The sequence below is a fragment of the Pituophis catenifer genome, unplaced genomic scaffold (assembly GCF_029215685.1).
Source record: "Pituophis catenifer annectens isolate HBS135680 unplaced genomic scaffold, rPitCat1.0.hap2 SCAF_2, whole genome shotgun sequence".
Taxonomy (NCBI): Eukaryota; Metazoa; Chordata; class Lepidosauria; order Squamata; family Colubridae; genus Pituophis; species Pituophis catenifer.
Window position 1 is genome coordinate 85,261,578 of NW_027256882.1, and position 24,998 is coordinate 85,286,575.

The 24,998-nt window shown below is 44.1% G+C and overlaps 1 protein-coding gene across 1 annotated transcript in view; it reads left to right on the forward strand.

Annotated features, from left to right (window-relative positions):
- The first annotated feature begins 1,370 nt into the window (after positions 1–1,370).
- CACNA2D2 (calcium voltage-gated channel auxiliary subunit alpha2delta 2) overlaps positions 1,371–24,998 on the forward strand; it is a 655,759-nt gene continuing 632,131 nt past the window's right edge. The window contains exon 1 of the mRNA XM_070933719.1: positions 1,371–1,518. Within this exon, the coding sequence (XP_070789820.1) occupies positions 1,394–1,518 (125 nt within the window). The 5' untranslated portion in view covers positions 1,371–1,393. The remainder of the gene's footprint in view (positions 1,519–24,998) is intronic.

Consider the following 24,998-nt stretch of genomic DNA (forward strand, 5'->3'; position numbering starts at 1 on the left):
TACTTTTTTGTATCCAATGTCATGTCTTTTTTAAATTGTAAATCTGCAGGCAGGGTTCACATATGGCTATTCTAAGAATCTTTTTGAAAGCCCAGCAAATTAAAAGTACATTAACTAATCCATTTGCTGTATTTAGCATCATCTTTGAGAGTAGCAATAGCATTGCCCAAATAATTCTCATTACTGGGCAACAGTGAACTTCCTATATGTTGGGTGCAACATTCAATTTCAAATAATTTTGGAAGCTTAAAGCCCCAGATGTCACTAATCTCCCCATGTCATCAATCGAGGGTCTGCACATGAGAAGCTGCAGGGAGTGCAAACACTCAAGGTAATAATAGCATTCCAAGGGGTTTCTGACAGGTGAAGGCTCTACAGAGCGCTGGAGTAGAAAATTCTCTCCGAAATGCTATATATAAAGCTTCGCTTCCCGGAAAAAGCTTGCAGCTGAGGGATCAATTTGATTCTGCAGGTGGTAGCTCAATGAGCCCCGGAGAAGATGTTCTGGCGGTAGTCTTGGGATCGTATGCCATAGGATTTAAAGAGAGACTAGTGCAGATATCGTTTCAAGTGGAGAGACCCATAAGCGGTCCGAAGCGATGTACGCATCTGCCAAGGGTCGAAGGAAACCCAACTTAGAAGGACCGGTCACGTGCCCCCCCCCCCCAAAATTACCAGCAGCCTTAGAAATAGGCCCGACGGCGACACGTGCTGGGGGGGGGAACGTGGGGGGTTGTTGAGATAGGTGCGCGCGCCGGCCAGCTCCTGCAAGAAAGTAAGGTTGACTGCGCCATGCGTTGGAGAGCGCGCGTAACACGGACCGCCTGGGCCTGAAGAAGAGGTCCAGAGAGCGAGAGCGCTCGTTTATCAGCCAATTACCTAGAGAGCATGCGCCGTGGTGGTGGTGGTGGCGGTGGCAGCCTCCGAGGATGGAGAGCGTTCGGATCCGAGAGATGGGGAGGAGGGAAGTGAGGGGAGGAGGCTGGGCAGGTCGCCTATGTGAGGGAAAGTAAGCAGTTTGCATTTGCTCAGTGCCTGCCTCAACGGAGCTGAGAGCTCGCCGCGCGAAGCTGCCTGTTCCCCGTCCCCTGCGAACTGCTTCGCCGGTGGCATTTCGTTGCGAGGGGAAAAAAAAAAAAAAATAGGAGGAGGGGTTTTTTGCTGAGCTGCCGGTTCGCTTTTCTGGAATAAGCGGGAAGGAGCTGTGGGAGGGGGGAGTCCTCAGAGCGCCTGTTTGCTTGCCTCCAAGACCCGAGCAGATTGCCAGCCCGAGCAGGAGCCAGCGCGTCTCGGCAGCCAAGCGCCACCGCCGCCACCGCCACCGCTACCGGGCGGGAGAGGGGAGTGTGTGGGGGGAGAAAATTGGTGCCGCCACTGAATTTTTAATGGAAAAATGGCGATCTCGGCTCAGACCTGCGGTACATCTTGCCTCGTCCGGGCTCTCTACGGCCAAATCCTGCTAGGCTTCCTCGTCTCTGCTCCCTCCGCGAATGGCTACAGCTTTCCCCAACAGTACACGTAAGTAAGAGCTGCTCTCCCAACCAACCTAGGTCTGCCAGGGCAGCCAGCCGCCACGGGGAAGTGCTGCCTCGGGCTGCCGGGTCGGATGCTTTTGCGGCGCAGGTTGGTCCGGATTGCCGGGGGTCGGCGCGCGCCTTTGCGCTTATCCTGCTTCGAAGGACCACCGGCGATGTCACTTTCCTCTGGCCTTAAATAGAGGAGCGTATAAAAAGTACACCTACCTGGTTTGCAGGGGTGTTCAGACGAGGCTTTGGGGAAGGGTGAAAGAGGGGGCTGGTGATGGTCCTCCGTTCCAATTTCCCACTTGGGTACAATCAAAATCCTTAATTCCTTAGCTGCCTTGGGGAAAGTGTTGATGGCAGAGCAAGATGGGCTCACCTAATTTTATAAAAGCAAGGATGCATCCCTTTCTGTAACTGTTGAGGCTGAACAGCTACACCAAACTAATACAGTAAACAAAAGAAAGATCATCATTGCATTGTGAATTCATTGATTCATAACTCTTTAAGAGAAGCAAAAGTTTGAAAATATTGCCGTGGAGTAGTCATGAATCCATATATCTTCCACCCTTGTTCAGCTAGACTCATTTGTTAGAAATAACCAAGATTTCATTGCAAATGTTAGCAGCAGCAAGTTTCTGTTTTTAAGTTCCCCTTTCCCCTGTCACTTTCTGCATTCTTCTTCCCCTTCCCTTCCTTATCTAAAAAAACCCATAGTGCTTTTAGAAGTAGAAAAGATTGTTGGAATTAATGTGTATGTGCATCATCTGTATAAGTAGAATTGCTTTTTATGGCTTACAAATGTAACCCATACAGTCTCCACAATCCAGGAATTATTGACAGAGTGCAAAGCAAGTAATAAATTGATTAAGTGGGGGGCAGGGGCAATGCAGCTATTTAAAGCTTCAATCCTATTCCTCCTATATAGAAGGGTGACTATCTTACAGCATTTTAAATGCTTTTTGCTACTGTAGTGGATAGTTTGATGTTCTGAACATTCTCATTCATATATCAGAATTAATTATTCTGATACTTTTAAAATTGCACACAGTACCTTCAGGAGTCAAATTTGTCCTATTCCTAGGATTTGTTATGAAGACAGGCAGCATGCTCACTTGTCATCTACTTCTTTAAGTGAGGATAGGTTTGATAACCCAAATCAATAACCGAAAGGTTGCTCTTATAAAGCTCCTGGCATTGGTAGTTTGTTTTAGTTTAAGACCCACTGAAGTCTTCATAATATGACAAAATATTTTAATAGTGTAACTGGTTCAGTTATTTTAAATGCTATGACCTGCTGAAGGGCATGCCAGCTACTGAATGCATAGTTTTAACTTATACGGAGGAAATGGGAATTCTTTTTCCAATGCAACAGTTTTTAAGGTCTTTAGAAATGTTGTGATAAATTCTAATTGGGCACAGTTCCCACTACTGGCCTTTCCCCACCCCAATAAAAGTTTCCTGTATGTATTTAGCTACAGAATGTACATTTTTTCTCCCCAAGAGTATCTGGTAATACTGCTTTAGTCCTTCAGTGCATCATACGCTACTGGCATCTGAGTCTAGGCTGCTAGACTTCCATCTGCCTGTCAGACAGACCTATAAATTCAACTAGGATTTAAAGTTGAAAAGGATTTTTTTTTTTACCCTGGGTAAGAAACCAAATACTAACACTTGTTCGGTACTAAATGTTCATGGTTTCATCTTGCAGTTTCCCTGTGTGCATGAGTGGCTGTTACTCATGCAAGCAGTCCCTCTAGAAATCATCACTTTATTGCTTTCTAACAAAAGATGATTTAGCAGTCCCAATCATTAAATTGTACTGTGCTGTATTAGACTTTTTTTTAGAAAGAGAATTTAATTTAAAAAATTGGCTGTGGGTATCACAAACAAGAACTACATCTTACAGAATATGTGAGCTTTATATACTTATATAAATTACTTTTAAGTCTGATATATGATGGATTGGACCAGGTTTAAATGTAAATCATGCTAGATTAAATTTTTGAAATAATATTGGTAGATTAATTCAATAGACTTACTGGGAAATAAATCCCTTTAGAAAGTACTTGTAAACGTGCATTCATATAAGTGAATTGTATAGAATATATTTTTATGAGCTATCCTATAGTACTGTTCCTAGTTAATACCAAAAGTCCAAATTCTACATTTCCAAAGCTCTTACAAGAACACTTGTGGAAGACAGCAATGGTCCAATTATATATAATGTATAGATTAATCTATACATATGTGCATTTCTTGAGTTCTGTGAAAACAATTTTTGGTCTCTCTTTGCCTTGATTTCCCCAAACCAATTGGGGAAATAAATGAGGGGCATGAATGATTAGTTGATGTTGATGTATCACTGCTTGCTAATGCCCTTTAACATGTGGGCTATAATACTAGCTACGGCTCTTCAGAGCTCCCATCACTGTCATTCAAATGCTTAAAGGCTCAGATGCTACCGGAAGGGAAGGCAAAAAAAGCTGTCATACTCCCCTTGGAATTCTTTTCCTTCAACAGTCTTAATTAAGTGACCACTGATTAAAAATAACAACTGCTGAAAGCAAGCCATATTTTGCAGAATTACTAAGTAATTCTTCTTCATTTCTTTAATAAAATTGTGTTTTTCTTTTCCAAGTATATTTATTTCATTACTTCAGAGCTTACTAGTCTATTTATGTAATATCCATATAATTATTTATATAATAATTGCCCTTTATAGGAATTGATAGAGAAATGTCCCCCAAAGCTCATAAACTAAAATAGCAAACAATATACTGGGGGTGGGGTGGGGGGAAGAGAAAAGCGGCAAGTGGTTGATATAGGAAAATGCAGTAATGTTTACTTAAATTTAGAGGATTAAACTGAAAGCCTTTAAAAAGATTTGAAAGAATATTGGAAGGCTTTTGGACCAATTGAATGATTCTGAGCAATGGAATGATATCAGAAATTGGCAACTTAAGAGTTTGTTTTCACTAAATTACTTATCCCTGTTATGTGCAACACTAAACCTTCCAGAGAAAGTACTTTATCTTCATATGTAATCCTGAAACTGCCTTTTATTAGAGTAGTTTTGTCTCAGATGCAGCATGATTCGTGTATTTAATCTTTGAGCAGTGAAATTCAGACACTGTTTAAACAATTGCAGTACATATGAGTTCCCAGTTCTGTTTCCTAGAACATTGCTGCTGTGTTTGTGTTTTTATTCATCTTATGCTGAACTAAGGAAGGCTTGGCTCAGTCTGCTGCTCAGTGTAGGATTTCTCACTGAGGTTTAAAAAGGAAAATCCAAGATTGGAACGGGCCTATTTTGCTAAGGGCATTGAGTCATCCACCTGATAGGCATATTGCTTTTGATAAATGGTATGCCTGTGTATGAAATAGGGATTAAAGGCTTTACTTTTTGAGGTAGACTGTTCTTTTAAATACTTTCTACCAGCATTGCCCAACTGATGCTAAATAGAAGCAGAGTTTTTGGGAGGTATGACAAGCAACCTTAGTCTCTTTTCATGAACACTGGTAGAGTGAAAAGAGATCCAGTGTGAAACTGTTCTGCAACCTGTATCTACATGTGATAGTTATGAGAACTTTATAAGAATTAAAATATGTCTACTATAAAATAAACTCCAAATATATCCATAATTGTAGCTTTTACTTCTTTTTAGTTCAAAGTAATAAGTCTGTTAAAGTGTAATAAATCAGAAGTAAAATTTGTCTATAGCTGACTTCATCACGTCTCGTAAATAAAAAATGATAAAATATCCAATTTACAAGAAAAATTGATTAGTTTTTAAATATCAAACACTGTCTAAAATAAGGTTTTTAAAAATCATTTATGGAATAGAATATATTTGGCATTATTATTCATAAATGAATATTCTGGTAAACTAATCCTATTGCTGGCAATTTAAGTGAGTTATTACTTGCTTCAGTTCCTCAGTTATTTTTTTATATTTTTACAAATAAGTCAAGGTGGCAAACATATCTAACACTCCTTCCTCTCCCTATTCTTCCCACAACAACAACCCTGTGAGTTAGTTGGATATTGTATTTGCATTTGAAATGGATAGTAAAATCAGGCACTTGGATCTGATGTCTTTCTTGGGATGTTTGATGACACCTCATGTGTTGTATGGCATTGGTCATCCCCCCCCATGCAAATAAAATCTAGAGTTGGTCTAAATTTGGAGTGTTGACTCTCTTTCTCAGTCCTTCTATTTTGGGGTGATAGACAAATCTCATAAGTGAATAAATCAATAAGAATGATGTTTTATACATTTTACTAAATTCACATTATGTATTTTGATATCAATTATTTATATCCCAGTCTTTCACTAAAGGTACCCAAAGCAATGTACAAGATATAGTTGTAAAACCATATATTCTAATCAATAAAAATTTCAAGGTCAAGAAAAAAAATCCAAAGGCTTACCAATACATGACCAAATAATTCATAATAGCACAGGTAAAACATGCCAATCATAAAAACTGGCATCAATAGTGTTAGTTGTTAAGATCTCATTATAATATCTGGCATCAACAGGGAACATGGCAATTATCATTTGGTGTCACGGGCTCTGACCTAAGAAAAGCATTTTCATGCTCACTGAATCGCCTGAGATTGTAACAAGAATTAGGTCTCTTTAACTGATTATAATCCCTAAGTAAAACTGTATGGGAGCAAGCAGTCCCCAAGATAATCCTTCAGTTTCTGAATATCTTAGTACTAACTTGCATGGACATACTTGATGTAAGAAGATAGGGTTTTTTTTTTTTTGCAGAGATTGCCTGCATAACAGATCGTGCAGTTTGTTCCATTGGAACAAAGAAATGAACTGACAAAGATTATACAGAACTGTTTTTATCATAAACATTTAGAGAAAAGTTATTAGATTAATGCACTGGTCTGCTAGCAATCCATCAACTGTCTATTTTTTAAAAATAACAGAGATGGAGAAGAAAAGGAGTGAAGAATTAAAAGTCAGCCAATATGAAACAAGGAAAATTGTGATAAATTGAGAAACTATTTACAGATGAGGTTCTTCAGGATTTCTCTTAGGCTAAATAGATCATTGCAATTCATAGGATGCATGAAAATTCTTCCACTGAGATGAGTGAGAGGCTTTAATCTGAATTGTTAGAATCCTTGTTTTGAAATTACTGCTGGAATCCAAGGCTAGCTTTTCATATCACAGGAAACTCTAGCATTGAGGAGGCTGAAAAAAAGACATGGTGGCAATTCCTCTGGCCCTTTGTAGTGCCCCCAAACTCATATTGATTATCACTAGCAGAGGACAGAGATAGACAAGAGAAGCACATCCAAGGAAATGATCAAACATGTACATGTCTCCTTACTCTCATTTCCTTCCTGTCAGGACACTGGATTCTCTGGAACCTCTGGTTGGAGCATCATCAAATAGGAACATTGGGTTGCTTTGCTAGAGCAAGTTTAGGAGAAAAAAAAAATAGAACAGATATATTTACTGTCATCATGGTTGGTTATAGTTACTAAAAAAGTAGTCAAGCTGTCTTTTGGTATGCAGGTTTTTCATGATTTCATTTGGATGATTACTCTAGCTCTCTAGGTAAACTATACAGAAACACCAGAAATAATGTGTGTATATATACTGTATGTTATATATGTATATAAAACTACATTATATGTTTCAACATTGGATATATTTCAACATTGGTTAGGTCTTTAGGTCAAAGAAGTTGACAGGATGACAGATTAGTTAGCTAAATTGTCATGAAGAGCTCCAGAGCCAAATCCAGTCTTGTAAAACTAGAATATGGAATGGAGAAGTAAAAATGATTCTTAAATTCTGACTTCTCTGAAGAAAATATGAAAAGAAGGGAAGGAGAAGAAGACAGGGGACTGAGCTGAGAGGGCAGGTAAAACATGTCATAAAATATGTTTTAAGATTTTGTAAACGTTTACCATTATGCCATAAGCTAAAGTCAAATGATATTGGGATCGAGGTAGGTTGGAATAGAGAAGGGTAAACTTCATATTTGTTTTTGAATTGGGGTGCTGGGGTTGGGTTGCATTATATTGTTACTCTACTGTCTTTTTTTTCTCAGTGAAAATTGTAGGAAAATAGTATTTCAGCTTTCCTAAGCAACAAAGAAAGAAATGGGACTATATGTTGCCCATGGGCTTCTTACCGGTGTAAACTGGCTGTTTACCTCAGTTCCTCAATAGATACCTGAAGGAATGGTTTCTTCCATATCTTACAAACCAGGTGCTCCAGTCATCTTTGAAAAGTCTATTGCAAGTGCCAACCCACAGTGAAGTCAGGATGGAACTGAGATGGTTTAAGTCAGTGGCCCCCAACCTTTTGTGTACCAGGGACCAGTTCTGTGGACAGAAGTTTTTCTGCGGACTAGAGAGAGTGTGGATGCTGCCTGCATCCCACTGATTGGGCTTTGTTTGTTTCTGTGGCCCAGTTTCTGGCATGCCACGGCCCGATGCCAGTCCATGTACCAGGGGTTGGGGACCTCTGATTTAGGTTCTTTTCTGAGATAGGACCAACTTTATGAAATTCTCCCTTCCTAGAACTTAATGCCGGATCATCTCCTACACTTTGTTCTTTATTTATCAAATTTATATACCCTCCTATCTCACTAGAAGTGACTCTGGGCAGCATACAACAATCATGTTTGAGCTACTTTCTCCCTTGTGTGTTCTAAGTAGATGTTAAAAATTTGCTTTTAGAGGGATCTCTTTTTATTACTCTTACATTGGTTTCTTTTGTGTGAAGGTATACAGCAGGGGTGTCAAACTGGCGGCCCACGGGCCGGATGGTCATGCACAGGCCGCGCCCACCCCAGTTCTGCGAAGGGGGAAAACGTCACGATATATCACATGATGGCAATGTGATGCGGCGAGTTTGACACCCATGGTATACAGTATATGTTAAATTAATTACTGCTGCTTTAATTTAACCTATACTGCAGATTAAAAACTCTGAGTTGGTGTTTTAATAGATTTTGTTATTGTTATCATTATATTGTAGCCATTTCCTGATTGGTATTATAAATTGCTGTAAGTTGATTTTGCTAGGGCCATTTGGTTGTAACTATAATACATAACTATAAAACTATAAAACAAATAACACTTTCAGTCAGCAACTCATAAGCATGATGCACTTCCATTGCTGGTTCTTCCCCTTTATGGCCCACTAGCCTTAAGGTCAGCTAGCCCAAGATTATTGTTGGGTATTTAGAATGGGCAGCTGGTGTTGTCAGAAGGAACTAGATTGAATTCGTTGTCATTAGGCTGTTCCACAGAACAGAAACTAGTTAAAATGTTTTACAAGAGATGAAGTTCCTCAAGACAACAGGTCCAACAATCAAGTCTATTAACTTAGTTCAGAAAGTAAGGAATGGATAGTATTGGACAAGATGAATGTTAAATCCTATGGAATGTATATTTAGAACCAAGTGAACTGGGAATGATTCTTTGAAATGTGCAGTGGAGTGTCTGGCTTTGCTGATTCCCACAACCAAGAAGCATGACAGAGTACATACCAGAGTTGGAGGAAGAAATAACATTTTTTTTTATTGAAAAAGTTTTAAAACAAACACATTTTCCTCACAACCCCCCCTCCCAACCCCCCTCCCCCTCCCCGACTTCCCAGAGCAGAACACAAGGTATTTCTATTGATCTTTAACAATAATCTAAATTGCATAACCAATCATTAAACTAACACCCCTATAAAAAAATTTCTTAACCCCCCATATATAAAATCCTATTTCTTAAACTTCCGGTGGCTCCGCAGACGACGAGGACGGTCTCCATAGACCGCCAGCCACCCGATCTGTTAAAACCGCCCTGACAGCGCTAAACAGCTGTCCGGCGGTTTGAAAAAACTCTCCTTCGGGCAAAGAAGGAGAGGAGAGTCAGAGGGGGTGGGTAGAGCTCCCCGAAAGTCACTGGATTAATTCCAGGGACTCGGAGGGTGAGAGCTCCCCAGTTCACCCCTCCCATCGCTCCGGATCGCTGGTGCCTCTGTCTTCAGAGCAAGACGTCTGCGTCCAATTCTGCCGGCAAACAGTGAGTTTTAATGATTTCTAACAAGGCAGACAGAGCGGAAGCAAGAGTGCAAGCTTTTTAAGAGAAACAGAACTTAAATAAGAAATAACATTTTATGGTACAGGTAGCCCTTGACTTACCACCACAATTGATCCCAAAATTTCCATTGCTAAGCAAGACAGTTAAGTGAGTTTTGCCCCCATTTTATGACTTTTCTTGCCACAGTTGTTAAGTAAATCACTGCAATTTTTAAGTTAGTAACACGGTTAAGTGCATCTGGCTTTCTCATTGACTTTGCTTGTCAGAAGATCACAAAAGGAGATCACATGATCCCAGGACACTGCAATCATCATATATATATATGAGTCAGTTGTCAAGCCCTCTGAGTTTTGACCATGGGGAGGCTGCAACGGTTGTAAGCGTGAAAAACGGTCATGTCACTTTTTTCAGTGCCGTTATAACTTTGAGCGGTCACTAAACAAATGGTTGTAAATTGAAGACTATCTGTATCTCAGTGTTAGGTCCTGTCCACATCACATTCCATATTTCATTTGAATTGTCAACAAAGTAATGATACAGTTTTCATGAAAATGACATGTATTCGTGAAGTTATCAGGAATCAGGACTGACTCAAAGGAGATTTCTATTGGGAAGCTGCAGCACCATGGTCAGCACCACCTTCTTAGATGGCCTAGACCCATGATGACGAACCTATGGCACAGGTGCCACAGGTAGTACACGGAGCCATGTCAGTGGGCATGCGAGCATTGCCGTAGCTCAGCTCCAGTGTGCATGTGTGCGCCGGCCAGCTGATTTTTGGGGCTTCCGGTTCCACCGGACGTTCGGAAATGGGTTGTTTCCCACCTCTGGGGGGGTGGGGAAGGCTGTTTTTGCCCTCCCCAGGCTCCTAGAAAGCCACTGGAGCCTGGGGAGGGTGAAAAATGGGCCTACTGGGCCCACCGTGCTATCACATGTTAAAAGCAGGTGGGGGGGGCCTGCACGCATGTGCGGGGCGCATTGAATTATGGGTGGGAACGAACGTGGGCGACCTCCCTGCGCTCCCCCTGCTTTTGGCACGCAACGACAAAAAGGTTAGCCATCACTGGCTTAGATTTTCAGGGCCATGCAGGTAGTCCTCAACCTCCAACCACATTTGAGCCCAAATGTTCTGTTGCTAACAGACATTTGTTAGGTGAGTTTTGCCCATTTTGTGCTCTTTCTTGCCACATTTGTTAAGTGGATTACTGCCATTGTTAAGCTAGCAACATGGTTGTTAAGTGAATCTGGCTCCCCTATTGACTTTGCTTGTCAGAAGGTTGCAAAAGGGGATCAATTGACCCCAGGACACTGCAGCCATCTTAAATAGGGATAAGTTGCCAAGTGTCCAAATTTTGATCACATGACTATGATCGTAAGTGTGAAAAATGGTCATAAGCTGCTCTTTTCAGTGCTGTTGTAACTGAACGGTCACTGAATGAACTGTTGTAAGTCGAGGACTACCTGTATTTCATAGCTGGTATGATCTCTTTCACAGCGGAATGTCCAGTGTACTATGTATATGTTTCTACCCTATAATTGAAGAACGTTTGGGAGGACCTTGAATTTAATAAAGGCATGACCTTCTTGCAACATTCTGAGACTTTTGCAAGCTTTATCTATGAGAACCTTGGCTCTGCCTGAGGGAGAATTTTGTGAAAAACAGAAAAGATGTAATCTTTGTCATCATATCTGTTTGTTGAAAAGCTTGGCAGTGATGGGATCTAAATTGAAAAAAGAGAGAGAGTAAAATTGGGTTGCAGTATTTCACTTACACTTAAAAAAAAAATCAAATGTTTCCTTTCACTTTGAGTTTGTTTAGATATGTCCTTTCCTCAGAAATTAAGATAAAATAACACTTCTTATCATTTCAGTATATACACTGTTTACACTGATTAATAAAGGTATTGATAAAATGGAAATAATTTTAATGATACCAATTTTATTCATATTCATTATTTGTAAATCCTCAGCTTAGTTCAGTGATGGCTAAACTTTTTGCTGTTGTGTGCCAAAAGCAGGGGTCGCATGGGGGGGTGTTGAGCACGTGCGTGCCCACACCCATAATTCAATGTGCCCTGCCCCCTGCACATGCACACATGACACCCCCACACTCCCCCTGCTTTTGGCATGCGATGGCACGGTGGGCTCAGTAGGCTCGTTTTTGATCCTCCCCAGGCTCCAGAGCCTTTCTAGAAGCCTGGGGAGGATGAAAACGGCCTTCCGGAGGCCAGAAATGGCCAGTTTGCTGACTTCCAGTCCCACCTCCAGACGGCATCCAGGGGCGGGGGGAGGCCGTTTTTGCCCTCCCCAGGCGAGAGCAAAAAACGGGCTTCCGGTCCTACCAGAAGTCGGCAAAAGGGCCATTTCGGGCCTCTGGATGCCCTTCGGGGGGAGGCTGTTTTTGCCCTCCCCAGGTTCCTAGAAATGCTCTGGAGCCTGGGAGAGCAAAAAACAGGCCTTCTGGTCCCACTGGAAATTGGCAAATGGGCTGTTTCCGGCCTCTGGAGGGCCTTGGGGATGGGGGGTGGGGAAGGCCATTTTTGCCTTCCCCAGGCTCCTAGAAATGCTCTGGAGCCTGTGGAGAGCGAAAAACAGGCCTTCCTAACCCCCCTGGAGGCCCCCAGAAACAGCCTGTTTCCCAATTTCCGGTAGGCCGGGAAGGCTCAAAATCAGCTGGCCGGTGCACACATGCACACCGGAGCTGAACTAAGACAATGCTCGTGTGCCCACTGATATGGCTCCATGTGCCATAGGTTCTCCATCACGGGCTTAGTTCTTGACAAATCCTTAGTTTCAGCACCTATCAAAAAGATTGGCAAATTTGTCATGGAAATATTTTTCTTTTAGTTTTTAGTTGGTCTTGCATATGTATTTGATCTGGAATCCAGACTTATACCTATACAGATATAAAAGACATATATGGGATTCTTATTAGTGGATTTTATATGTGCGTATTTTCATTTTAAGGCCACAATGAATTTTCTTTTGGTTTGAGAACTGATACAGATGAGAAAGTATTTTATAGAATAATGACTTGTACCGTATACTCTAACACAGAGTTCCCCAACCTTTCTGACTGTGCGGAATGGTGGGAGGGGGGAGAGGGGATGGTTCCGTGTGAGCGGCGGGCAACCTGTGCGTGTGTCCAGCTCCATTAGCGCGAGCTGCAGGCACCTGTGACGGTCCCACATACAAATGGAGTGTGCTTGCCCACCGTTCACACAAGGGAAAATGCATGCACGTGTGCACACTCACCCATCGCTTCTGCGGCCCTGTTTTGAACAGCTCATGACCTGGTATTGGGCCTCCGCCTGGGTGTTGGGACCCCTACTCCAGCCATAGTGACATTCTTCACTCTGTAAAGAAAAAAAAACTTGCTGTGGTTTTGATCTCAAGTTTAGAAAAACCAAAAGGAAAATAATTCAAGTTTTTATTTATACAGCTCATAACATCAACTCCGAGAATTCCCCAGCCAGCACAGAACTTGTAGTCTGCCCGTCTTAAGAGTTGTCAAGTTGAGAAACACTGATCTATAGGACTGCTGCCTATAGGTTTGGTAATTATTTGAATATGTACACCAGAATGCAACAGATTTTTTGAGACATCTCACATCACCCAGGAATTCATAGTCACATATTTATGATTAGAATACCATCGTACAAAGCTGCTGAAAGGAACAAATGTCTTTTCTTTGCTACTCACTCAACCATTTATTCTAGTTGCAGTAGTGATGGGAAAAAACATGCAGAAGAAAGTGACATGTTAAAAAGAGACGTAACACTGAAAGCACTAACATGAAAAGCACAAAGAGCCTTTCCAGAATTATTGTCTTTAAGATGCTAATTAAAAGCTGTGCCAATCTGCTCTAATTATCCATTATAATATGATCCTCCCTGCCCAGAGAGTCTTCAGTTTATGAAGTGGTCATCTATACTCAACAGTTTTGGTTACCTAATATTGTTATGCTTGCTTTTAGTTGTTGATCTTGCTGTTCTTTGTATTCGAAAACATGATTGCACTTAAGTTAATAGAACTACAGTAACATGATATTGTTACTGTAATTTTTCTCCGTTTCTGTTATTCATTAGATAGTGATGGAATAATTGGACAGGTGAGAAAAGTTTGTTGTTGGCTGATGAGATATGCAATCACATTATGTGCAACTCAAGAAACTTTGCTATGGAAGGAAAAATGTTGAGGGCTTAAAGGTTGACTTGCATAATTTTGTGATCTAGGTTGAATACAAGTTATCATCCATTTACTCCATCTGATTATTTGCTTAATGGTCCACTCATTTTTTTGAACATTTTAATGACAAACCAAATTCAATATAGTACTTCAGTGATCTTGAGAGCTTAAAAACATCTAAGTAGCATTCCATATCAACTGAATATTATTTAATTTAATTTTTAATTTAATTTCCAATTTATATACCGCCCTTCTCCCTGAGGACTCAGGGCGGTGTACAGCCAAGATAAAAAACATAGAATACAAATATTAAAACATTTAAAATATATATAAATTTTGGCCCGAAGTTAAGAATCACAAACTAATTAAAAGAATTTAAAAATTTGTTCTAAGCCAACCCGGCTTGCTGAAAAAGATAGGTTTTCAGGGAACGACGGAAGGCATTGAGGTCATGGATTCTTCTTATCTCCGGGGGCAACTGATTCCAGATGGTGGGAGCCCCCACAGAGAGGGCCCTCCCCCTGGGGGCCACCAGCCCACATTGTTTGGCTGATGGCACCCTGAGGAGGCCCTCTCTGTGGGAGCGCACGGGTCGATGGGAAGTCATCGGTAGCAGCAGGCAGTCTCGGAGATAGCTAGGCCCTATGCCATGGAGCGCTTTAAAGGTGATAACCAACACCTTGAAGTGCACCCGGAAGACCACCGGGAGCCAGTGCAGCTCGCGCAGGAGCGGTGTTACATGGGAGCGCCATGTTGCTCCCATCACTACCCGCGCTGCTGCATTCTGGACCAGCTGGAGCCTCCGGGTGCTCTTCAAGGGGAGCCCCATGTAGAGAGCGTTGCAGTAGTCAAGGCGAGAGGTGACGAGGGCATGAGTGACTGTGCACAAGGAATCCTGATCAAGAAAGGGCCGCAACTGGCGAATCAGGCGAACCTGATAAAAGGTCCCCCTGGTAACAGCCATTAGATGTTCCTCGAAAGACAGCTGCCTATCCAGGAGCACTCCCAGATTGCGAGCCCTTTCAGTGGGGGCCAAAGACTTGCCCCCAATAGTCAGCGATGGAGTCAACTGACTATATCGGGATGCCGGGAGCCACAGCCACTCAGTCTTGGAAGGGTTGAGCCTGAGCCTGTTCCTCCCCATCCAGATCCGCACAGCCTCCAGGCACTGGGACATCACTTCAAGGGCATCGTTGGGGTGGCCTGGGGTGGAGATGTACAGCTGGGTGTCATCAGCGTACTGGTGGTATCTCACCCCAAAGCCACGGATGATCTCGCCCAGCGGCTTCACATAAATGTTGAACAGAAGGGGCGAGAGGACCGATCCCTGCGGCACTCCACAGATGAGAGGCCTCGAGGTCGACCTCTGCCCCCCTGCCAACACAAACTGCGACCGGTCGGAGAGAAAGGAGGAGAACCACCGCAACACAGTGCCTCCCAACCCCAACTCTTCCAGCCGGTGCAGCATGATACCATGGTCGATGGTATCAAAAGCCGCTGAGAGATCTAATAGGACCAGAACAGAGGAATAACCCCTGTCCCGAGCCCTCCAGAGATCATCGACCAACGCGATATTATAGTTTGTTGAGTCAAATGTTATTAGAACATTTGAGTATCCCCACCAAAACCCCCATATTTCTTCTTGTGAACTGACAATGTGTTCATCCCTTAAGTAAGGGATACTATATTTTAAAAATCTATATATATAAAAGCGAAATACCACTCACGCATCATCACAGAATCTCCAGAACTTTGAAATTTGACATGTATGTTCCTCTTGGCTTCTAGGTGCTCACTAAGAAAAGATTTTTCAAAATGACCATCAGAACATTAGTATTTCCTATATTATGATTAACATGCTCTGATCAGTGATGTGATTCTACCAGTTCGGATTGGTTCGGGTGTACCATTAGCTCCGACTTTCAGCCATGAGTGAACCGGTTCTCTCTTTCTTTGAAATGGGTCCGCCCAGCCGCCCCTGCGTTATACTCACCTATATTTCTGCTTCCAAAGCCCAGCTGATCGGGGAGGCAGAGTGGCTTGGCACTCCTCAGCTGTTTTCCTTGGTCTCAGCAATGCAGAACTTCAGTTTTCTGCAAATTGTGCACGCACGCTTAGCACACGTCTGATGCGTGCACGCTCAGCAAACCAGTTGTTAAACCAGTAGGATCCACCACTGGCTCTGATGCTAAGAAATTCTACTCCCCCTCCCCACTTGAAAAGAAATCTGTCCCAAATGCAAAACACAAGCAGAGGAAAGGAGTTTCAGTTTCAGTTTTACTTTCACACCAGCAAGCAGGATAGAGGAGGATTCTGTGGGGAAAGGCTGAGGGAGAGAAGGGGATAAGATGGGGGGGATTCTGTGGGGCAAGCCTGAGGGAGAGAAGTGGGTAGGATAGGAGAGGCCTCTGTGCAGCAAGCCTGAGGGAGAGAAGGGGAGAGGAGAGGCCGATCGTAACTACTCATTAATTTTCAAGCTGTAAGTGTCGATTTATCAAGCCTGATCACATAGTTTTGTAGCGGAGCACGGGTATTCAGCTAGTATAGTTATATGAAAGAAAGATAATTTAGTGGATTAAATTATTTTAAAGATATTTTCCATTGCAAAAAAATGCAATTTTTTTAAAAAAAGTCAATAAATGTCATGAAATCATTAGATTTTTCATATATAATATCATATAAGCTGCGCTTAATAAAATAAATACAGTGTATGATTAGAAGATTAATTTATATTTTATATACATTTTTAACTCAAAAGTATCATGGTTTTTTATTTTTAGGCACAGGGCTTTTGAATAACAAATTTCTGCCTTTAGCTCTTCATCACAAATTACATATAAATTATCATATTCTGTTATGATGTATCATTAGAAAACACAAAACCATTTTTGTGTCAAAATATTAGTTTTGTTGTCCCAGCATTTTTTATTAATCGAGAATGTTCTTGCATTTATATAAATAGCCAAAAAAAACAAAAAACAAACAAAAAAAAACTACTGGACATTTTGTTTTTAGTTTATAGATTTTTCTAAAGGCCAAATTCTTACTTGAATATACAATTCTGCATCTGTAGGTGTGTTGGGTTAAATACAACCCTGGAAATATAAATACTTTGGAACTAAGTGGCAGCTGTAGTCGATTTATTTATTTATTTACTTTTTTGTGCCTTCAAGTCAGTGTTGACTCCTGACAATTGCCTGAACTCATTCCTGCAGTTTCTTGGCAAGATTTTTATAGTGGGTTGTCGTTGCCTCCTTCCTAGGGCTGAGAGTGAGTGACTGGCCCAAGGTCACCCAGTTGACTTTCATGTCTAAAGTGAGATTAGAACTCAAGTCTGGTAGTTTCTAGCCTGCATACAGCAAACTGGCTCTTCAAAGCTTTATATGAAGTTCTTTAATTTGTTTTTATTACATGATGTGCTCTTGGATATTCATAATAGTTTTATTGAAGTACAAAGAATTCAAGAATCTAGAGTAAATATAAACCAGAAGAAGAGCATTTTATGATTTTGATATATCATCAGTATTTCCTAAATATTACTACTCAGCAAGAATTTTCATTGAAATATTACTTGCTCCACTTACTCCAATTCTAGTATATTAGATTAGAATCATACATATGACTCCTTAGGGGTAGGAGTAGGAAAACTTTAAGGGAAGGGAAACTTTTCTTTCCAAAAACATCACTTTTTGATATAATTATATGTATCCAGTGTTTACAGTTGTAGGTAGTCCTTGGCTTATGTTCATTTGTTCAGCGACTGTTCAAAGTTGCAATGGTGTCAGAAAAAAATGGATGTAACCCAGACCTTGAAGTCCTGGCCATTGCAGCACCCCTGCAATTAGATGGTCATGATCCAGGCACTTGGGTGCTCAGCTTGTGGTTATGACATTGCTGAAAGCTGTGGTCATGTGATCACCATTTGCAACCTTCCTTGCTGCCTTTCCACAAGCAAAATCAATGGAAGGTGACAAGTCGCTCCAGTAAGTCATTCCCACCTCTTGTGTGTGGCTTGCACCAGGCCTCTCAGAGCTTCCTCAAACCCCTGCAGCACCCCTGTACTTCTTACCTGGGATTCCCACCACTTCCCACTTATGAGATTGTTGACACTTAAGCAATGAAGTCACATTTCATGTCATGTTTAACTTACTAGGAATCAGACTGAGAAGATGTCTTCTCCTCTCAATATTGAGTTTTCTTCCAAATTCACTTGGAAGACACACACACACACACACACACACACACACACAGAGAGAGAGAGAGAGAGAGAGAGAGAGGGAGAGGGAGAGAGAGAGAAGTTTGTGTATGATTAACTCTTTCAATCAGATTGTTTGGGATAGAATTCTTCCCTTTTACCTGTAATACTTCCTTCCTTCCTTCCTTCCTTCCTTCCTTCCTTCCTTCCTTCCTTCCTTCCTTCCTTCCTTCCTTCCTTCCTCCCTCCCTCCCTCCCTCCCGCCCTCCCTCCCTCCTTCTTTCTTTCTTTCTTTCTTTCTTTCTTTCTTTCTTTCTTTCTTTCTTTCTTTCTTTCTTTCTTTCTTTCTTTCTTTCTTTCTTTCTCTCTCTCTCTCTCTCTCTCTCTCTTTCTTTCTTTTTCTTTCCTTCCTTCCTAACTTCTTCCTTCTTCCTTCTCCCTCCCTCCCTAACTTCTTTCCTTCCTTCTCCCTCCTTCCCTAACTTCTTTCCTTCTTTCTCCGACTCTCCCTTAAATAAAGCACTTGAAAAACTCATAACTATATCTCTCACTGATTTTTGTGCTATAATCATGGAGTTTTATTGCTTGTCAAACATAAGTGAATCCGCTTTGTAAACTGGGTGAAAAGTCAGGTGAATATCAGATTTTTCATCCCTTGAAGAAGTAGGCATGTATCACTCTAACAAAAGACATCTTTCATTTTGCTGGGTATAATTTTTCTGTATGAATGCTTGAAAGTCAAGGTGTTTTGGAAACTGCTCTGTAGGGCGACCCGGGGTCCAAATAACTGAGGCGAGACCAGGTTAAGTCAAACAGGAACTCTTTATTTCTAACAACAGCTGTAGAGGCTTGGAATAAACAGAACACAGAACAAGGGGTTGACAGCTATTTATACTGTAGCTGTCAAACTAAATAACCAATAGGAGGGCAACATTCTCCCGCCGGCAAGTCCGTGCGTCTAAGCCAATCAGCGACGCCCGTCGTAAGTTGAGGACTTAACACCCCTTCCCTCCTGGAGGGAGCAGGCTTAGTCGGCCAGATACGCAGGGCGCCTGCGCGTTCGACTAGATCTACGCAGTTCAGGGGTGGCTGCCTGAGTGGTAGGCGGTGCTTGTGTCACCGGCGGAACTCCCGGTGACTCGTCTGGAACACCCAAGTCGGCCTCGTCGTCGGATTGCTGGCCAGGTTCTTCAAGTAAGTTGGGCTCTGGGGGCGCGTTTGAGCTAGGGACAGTTGGTGTATAGTTAGGGGTTGGAACTGTTGCGGGCTCATCCAGGCCGGCTGAGTTATCTGGATGGAATGTTAGATGGGCTCTGATTTGATTCAGATGGCGGTGCCAGAGCCTGCCATCGGGTAGCTGGATTTGGTAGGAGTAGGGGCCGGTGTTTTGCTCAATGGTTCCTGGTAGCCATTTGGGTTCGCCCCCAAAGTTTTGGGCATATACAGAATCGCCAACATTGAAGCTGCGGTGGCGACTGGTTGAGTCAGGGGGCTTCTCTGGAGAGTAGGCAGGGTGCAAGCGGTCGAGGTCGGTGCGGAGACGTCGGCCCATTAGAAGTTCTGCAGGGCTCCTGTTGGTAGAAGGGCATGGAGTTACGTGCTGTGCCAACAGGTATCGGGCCACTTTCTCCTGCCGGTCCCCGTGGGTGAAACGGGAGAGGGTCTCTTTGGCTGACTTCACGGCCCTTTCTGCCAAACCATTGCTGGCAGGGCAAAATGGTGCCACCCTGGTGTGGCGTATCCCATGTCCTGCTAGGAAGACCTGGAAGGCAGCAGATGCAAGTTGCGGGCCGTTGTCCAAAATGATGACATCGGGCAACCCGTGGGTGGCAAACAGTCTTTGCAAGGCCCTGATTAGAGCAGCCGAGGTGGTTGATGCCATGGCGAATATCTCCACCCACTTTGAGTAGGCGTCGACCACCACTAGGAAGGTCTGCCCATGGAAAGGTCCTGCAAAGTCCACATGGATTCGTGACCAGGGTGACTTTGGCATCTCCCACTCTTTGACTGGAGCGGCGGGGGCTGCTGGTCGGGACAGTTGGCAAGGCTGGCACCCTGCGACCCACAGAGTGGCCGCTTGATCAAATTTTGGCCACCAGACGTAACTGCGCCCTAGAGATTTCATTCTAACTATCCCCGGGTGTCCCTCATGCAGAGATTCCAAAACTCGCTGCTGGAGTTTGGCGGGCACTACTACTCTATTTCCCCACAGCAAACACCCTCGCTGTACAGACAACTCATGCTGTCTGACGTGGTATGGCTTGAACTCAGGACCTACATTTCCAGGAGGCCATCTCCTGCTCACCCAGTCTAAAACCCTGCGGAGGATGGGGTCTCTAGCAGAGTGGGTAGCAATATCGGAAGCAGAGAGTGGCAGGTGCAGGGACTCAAGGAGGAGGACCTGAGAAGTAGGAGAGGGATCATAGACAGAGATGGGCAAAGGGCAGCGGCTGAGGGCATCTGCATGCATCAGAAGTTTGCCAGGGCAATAGATGAGAGAATACGAGTAAGCGGCTAGGAATTCAACCCAGCGTGACATGCGGGGGGAGAAGACCTGGGGCGTCGCAATGTTGCCAGCCAGGATCCCTAAGAGGGGTTTGTGATCTGTGACTAAGGTGAAGGGCCGGCCATAAAGGTAGTCATGGAAACGCTTGATGGCTGCCACAGCAGCCAGCGCCTCCTTGTCGATCTGGCCACGGAGCGCAATTCCTGGAATAAAAGGCAATGGGGGCCTCAGTGCCATTAGGGAGGGCGTGGTTTAAAACAGCCCCAATCCCGAAGGGGGAGGCGTCGGCAGCAAGAACTAAGGGAAGGCTGTCAGAATATTGCACCAAAACGGCATCAGATGACAGGAGGGATTTGACAGCCTCAAAGGAGGATGCCTCCCGAGGGCCCCAGCGCCAGGGGGATTTCTTATCTAACAGATGGTGCAGGGGTTCGGCAACAGTGGCCTTGTGTGGCAAAAAGGTGCTGTAGAAATTCAAAAGCCCGAGGAAGGCTTGTAAGTCAGTTTTGTTGCTAGGGGTGGGGGCCCGCTTAATGGCAGCTATCTTTGAAGGGGTGGGATGTATGCCGGAGGCATCTATCAAATACCCTAAGAATTCAACCTGGGGCACCCCGAGTCTACACTTAGCCTTCTTGAGCTTAAGGTCAGCCGTTTTGAAACGGCGTAGGACTATCCTCAGCTTGTCCTTAAGTTCTGACTGGCTGGAGGCAGAGATGATGATGTCATCAAAATATGGAACGACTCCTGGCAGCCCCTGCAGGAGTCGCTCCATAAGGCTCTGGAATATGCCTGGAGCCACACTAATGCCAAACTGGAGGTGGTGGCATTTGAATGCCCCCCGGTGTGTAACTATGGTCTGGGCTGCAGCCGTGGCAGAATCAACGGGGAGCTGCTGATAGGCTTGCGCCATGTCCAGCTTGGCAAAAATGGAGCCCTTGCCCAATGAGTGCAACAAGTGTTGCACTATGGGTACAGGATAAGGGTAGGCTTGGAGGGCCTTATTTACTGTATTTTTATAGTCCGCGCAGATGCGGATAGACCCATCTGGCTTGATGGGTAGGACTATGGGGGGTCTCCCAGGGGGCGTGGTCGGTGGGTTCTAGAATGCCCTGTGCAATAAGTTTGTCTAACTCTTTATCTACCAGAGGTTTGAGTGCAAATGGCACCCTCCTGGGCTTTAATCTAACGGGGGCTACTTTGGGGTCTAAATTGAGGGAGATGGGAGATCCCTTATATTTACCTAAGTCGTCGTTGAAAACATCTGCGAATTCGGCCATGAGATCCTCAAAGTTATCAGGGCGTACTGAATGGATGCCAGTTATGCCAAGTCCCAAGGCACCAAACCAGTCGAGCCCCAGCAGGCTGGGCAGCGGGTCTCGTACGATGATCAAGGGGAGCTTGCCAGTGAAGGTCTTGTGCTCCACTAGGAGCTTGGCGCCACCCATGACAGGAATGTCATTCCCCTGATAGTCCCGGAGGCGTACTTGGCATGGTTGAAGGGCGCGTTTTTGAATATTTGGTGCCACTTGTTTTAGAGTGTGCCAAGAGATTAGGGATTTGGAAGACCCCGTGTCGACCTCCATTTGGCAGGGGGTTCCTTCTATGGTAATCGTCATGTAGATTTTCTTGTTGGAACTAACTCTGGCTTGGCGGGCAGACACTGCAGGAGCGTTGTTACTCTTTGAAACGGCAAAACAGTCACCGCTTGGCTTGGGTGTTTTTTGAAATGGTCGTCTGGAGGCATTCAGCTGCGTGCCTTGCAGATTAGCCCGGCAGACTCTTGCCAGGTGCCCCTTTTTTCCACATCTGCGGCAGATGGTGGTTTTAAAACGACAAGCCGCTCTGGGATGCATTTCACCGCAGCCTTGACAGGGGGACCCTGTGAAGTCCTTGTCTGAGGTATTTCTTTTGCCCTTGGAGGTTTTGAGGCGGTTAACCTCCTCCTCCTCCTCCTCGAACACCTCAGAGTCTGCCTCTTCCGAATGGACAGTGTTGGGCTTGGTGGCAGGAGCAGCGGCTTGCGATTTACGGATTTCTAAGGTAGATTTGCTAGATAGTTCGCACGCCTGAGCCTCCTCTATGGCAGTCGCAAGGGTAATTTCTTTCTTCTCTAACAAGTGGCGTTGTATTCTTAAGTCTTACGCCACAAACGAACTGCTCCAGGAGGGAGTCTTCTAGCTGGGCAAATTCGCAGTTCAAGGCGGCAGTCCTGAGGGAGGCCATGTAGTGGTTGATGGATTCCCCCTCAGCTTGAAGGATCTGTCTGAAAGCGAACCTTCGAGCTATCCGCGATGGCATGGGTTCGTAGTGGCTCTTGAGTTTGTCCCTCAGGACTTCCCACGACACTGTCTGGACAGGGACTGGGGCAAGCAGGGCCAGCGCGACAGCAAACATTTCGGGACCGCAGGCATTTAAAAAGTGCGCCCTTTTCCGGCTGCTGGACAGCCCTGCATAGTCGTTCGCTTCCAGGAAGCACTCGAATCTAGCCTCGTATGAGTTCCAGGTTTCTGTGGCTGGGTTGAAAGGAACGAATGTTGGGGGTGCCATCCTGATAAGGACGGTTCTGTTTCTGTGAGAAACTTGTTTTCTCAAACGACGTCTCGTCATTTAGTGACTTAGCTAGCGCCTTGGCTTAGCGCTAGTGACTTCAGCTGTTGACCACCTGTCTCTTCACGCCCGGGATCCCACCTTCGTCGCCAGTGCTCTGTAGGGCGACCCGGGGTCCAAATAACTGAGGCGAGACCAGGTTAAGTCAAACAGGAACTCTTTATTTCTAACAACAGCTGTAGAGGCTTGGAATAAACAGAACACAGAACAAGGGGTTGACAGCTATTTATACTGTAGCTGTCAAACTAAACAACCAATAGGAGGGCAACATTCTCCCACTGGCAAGTCCGTGCATCTAAGCCAATCAGGGACACCCGTCGTAAGTCGAGGACTTAACAGAAACGTCAGTGAACCAATGCATGGCCATGCTGAATGACTTATTTCCACTATGTGTGTAAAAAGCTGATCTGTGAATCTGTGTACATAAAGGCACAACAATCTATACAGCTTATGTTTTTGGAATTAACTGTGTTGCTGCAAAATACAGTGCAGCACAATCACAAAACAATAATGGTTGTTCGGTATAAGTATTGTATTTATCCTCATGCAAGGCAAGATAGAATTCTGTCCCTATGTTTTCATTGGGAAGATGAGGATTGCTGCTTTGAAACTTATTTTCCCTACTGAGGGAAACCTTACACGGCACTTATATGCATAGTAGGACAGAAGAGACAATACTTAATTATTGAAGCCCTATAATGCTGTGAGAGTCATAGGGCAGTGAACTCAAAGGCAGATACAGTAGGCATGTTTTACAGTTTCACTAAGTGCACCCTGCTTTCCATTGCTGCAATTGGATATGCACATTTTAGAAGATTCTAGAGCCGTGATGGTGAACCTATGGCACACGTACCGCAGGTGGCACGCAGAGCTCTCTCTGTGGCAACGCCAACCATTGCTCCAGCCCACTCCACCACGCATACTTGCGTGCCTCCCACTGGCCAGCTGGTCTTCGGAGGGGGTGCATGCGGGGGCGCACCTCATTTTGGGCCTGGAAGGTTGCCTGCACCAGGGGTGGGTTCTACTTAACCTTTACTACTGGTTCACATTGCGCGCGTGCTCTTCTGTGCATGCGCGGATCACCTATGATGATATCTGGTTCAGTGGGCGGAGCCTCCTGCCGGTTTTACTACCGGTTCTTGCAAACTGGTCCGAACTGGGGGCAACCCACCACTGACCTGCACCAACCTGGAAGCCAAAACGGGGCACGGGGAGTGGTGCCGGGGTGCATCCACAGGGGTGCCAGGGTGCATGCGCAGGGGGACACACAAGCATGCATGGGAGCAGGGTGCATGTGTGTGTGGGGTGCTCGCATTGCATTTTGGGGATTCAGGCACGTGCATGTGCATTTGCGGGAATGCATGTGCACTTTGGGCACTCAGCACCAAAAAAGTTAACCATCACTGGTCTAATGGATGTAATTGAAATTTCCTATAGCAGAATTGGTATTTGCTTCCTTTAACACAGGGGTGTCAAACTTGATTTCATTGAGGGCTGCATCAGAGTTGTATTTGACCTTGGGGCGTGGGGCGTGGCCTGGGGGGAAGCTTGACATCACTTGTGTCAGGTGCATCTATGGTGGCCAAGTGCTAAGGCAGGATTTCCCTCAGACCCTCCCCCACTCTCATTATATCCTTCCTTCTGTTGTGACCCAGGCCCAAGTAGGTAGTAATCGACGTAAACAGTTCCAAAACAAACAGACTTTATTAAAACAGCTGAGAATTAACTCATTCTCAGTGTAGTCCAAACTAAATTAAAACAAACTCTTCATAACACAAATTCTTCAGTCTAATCACCAACCTTGATATAATTAGGCAAACTGCCAAAGGCTTCTCTTGGCAAAAGTTCAAAAGCAGAAGACGCCGACAAGACATAAGTCCAGCAATACTATCAACGTTGTTT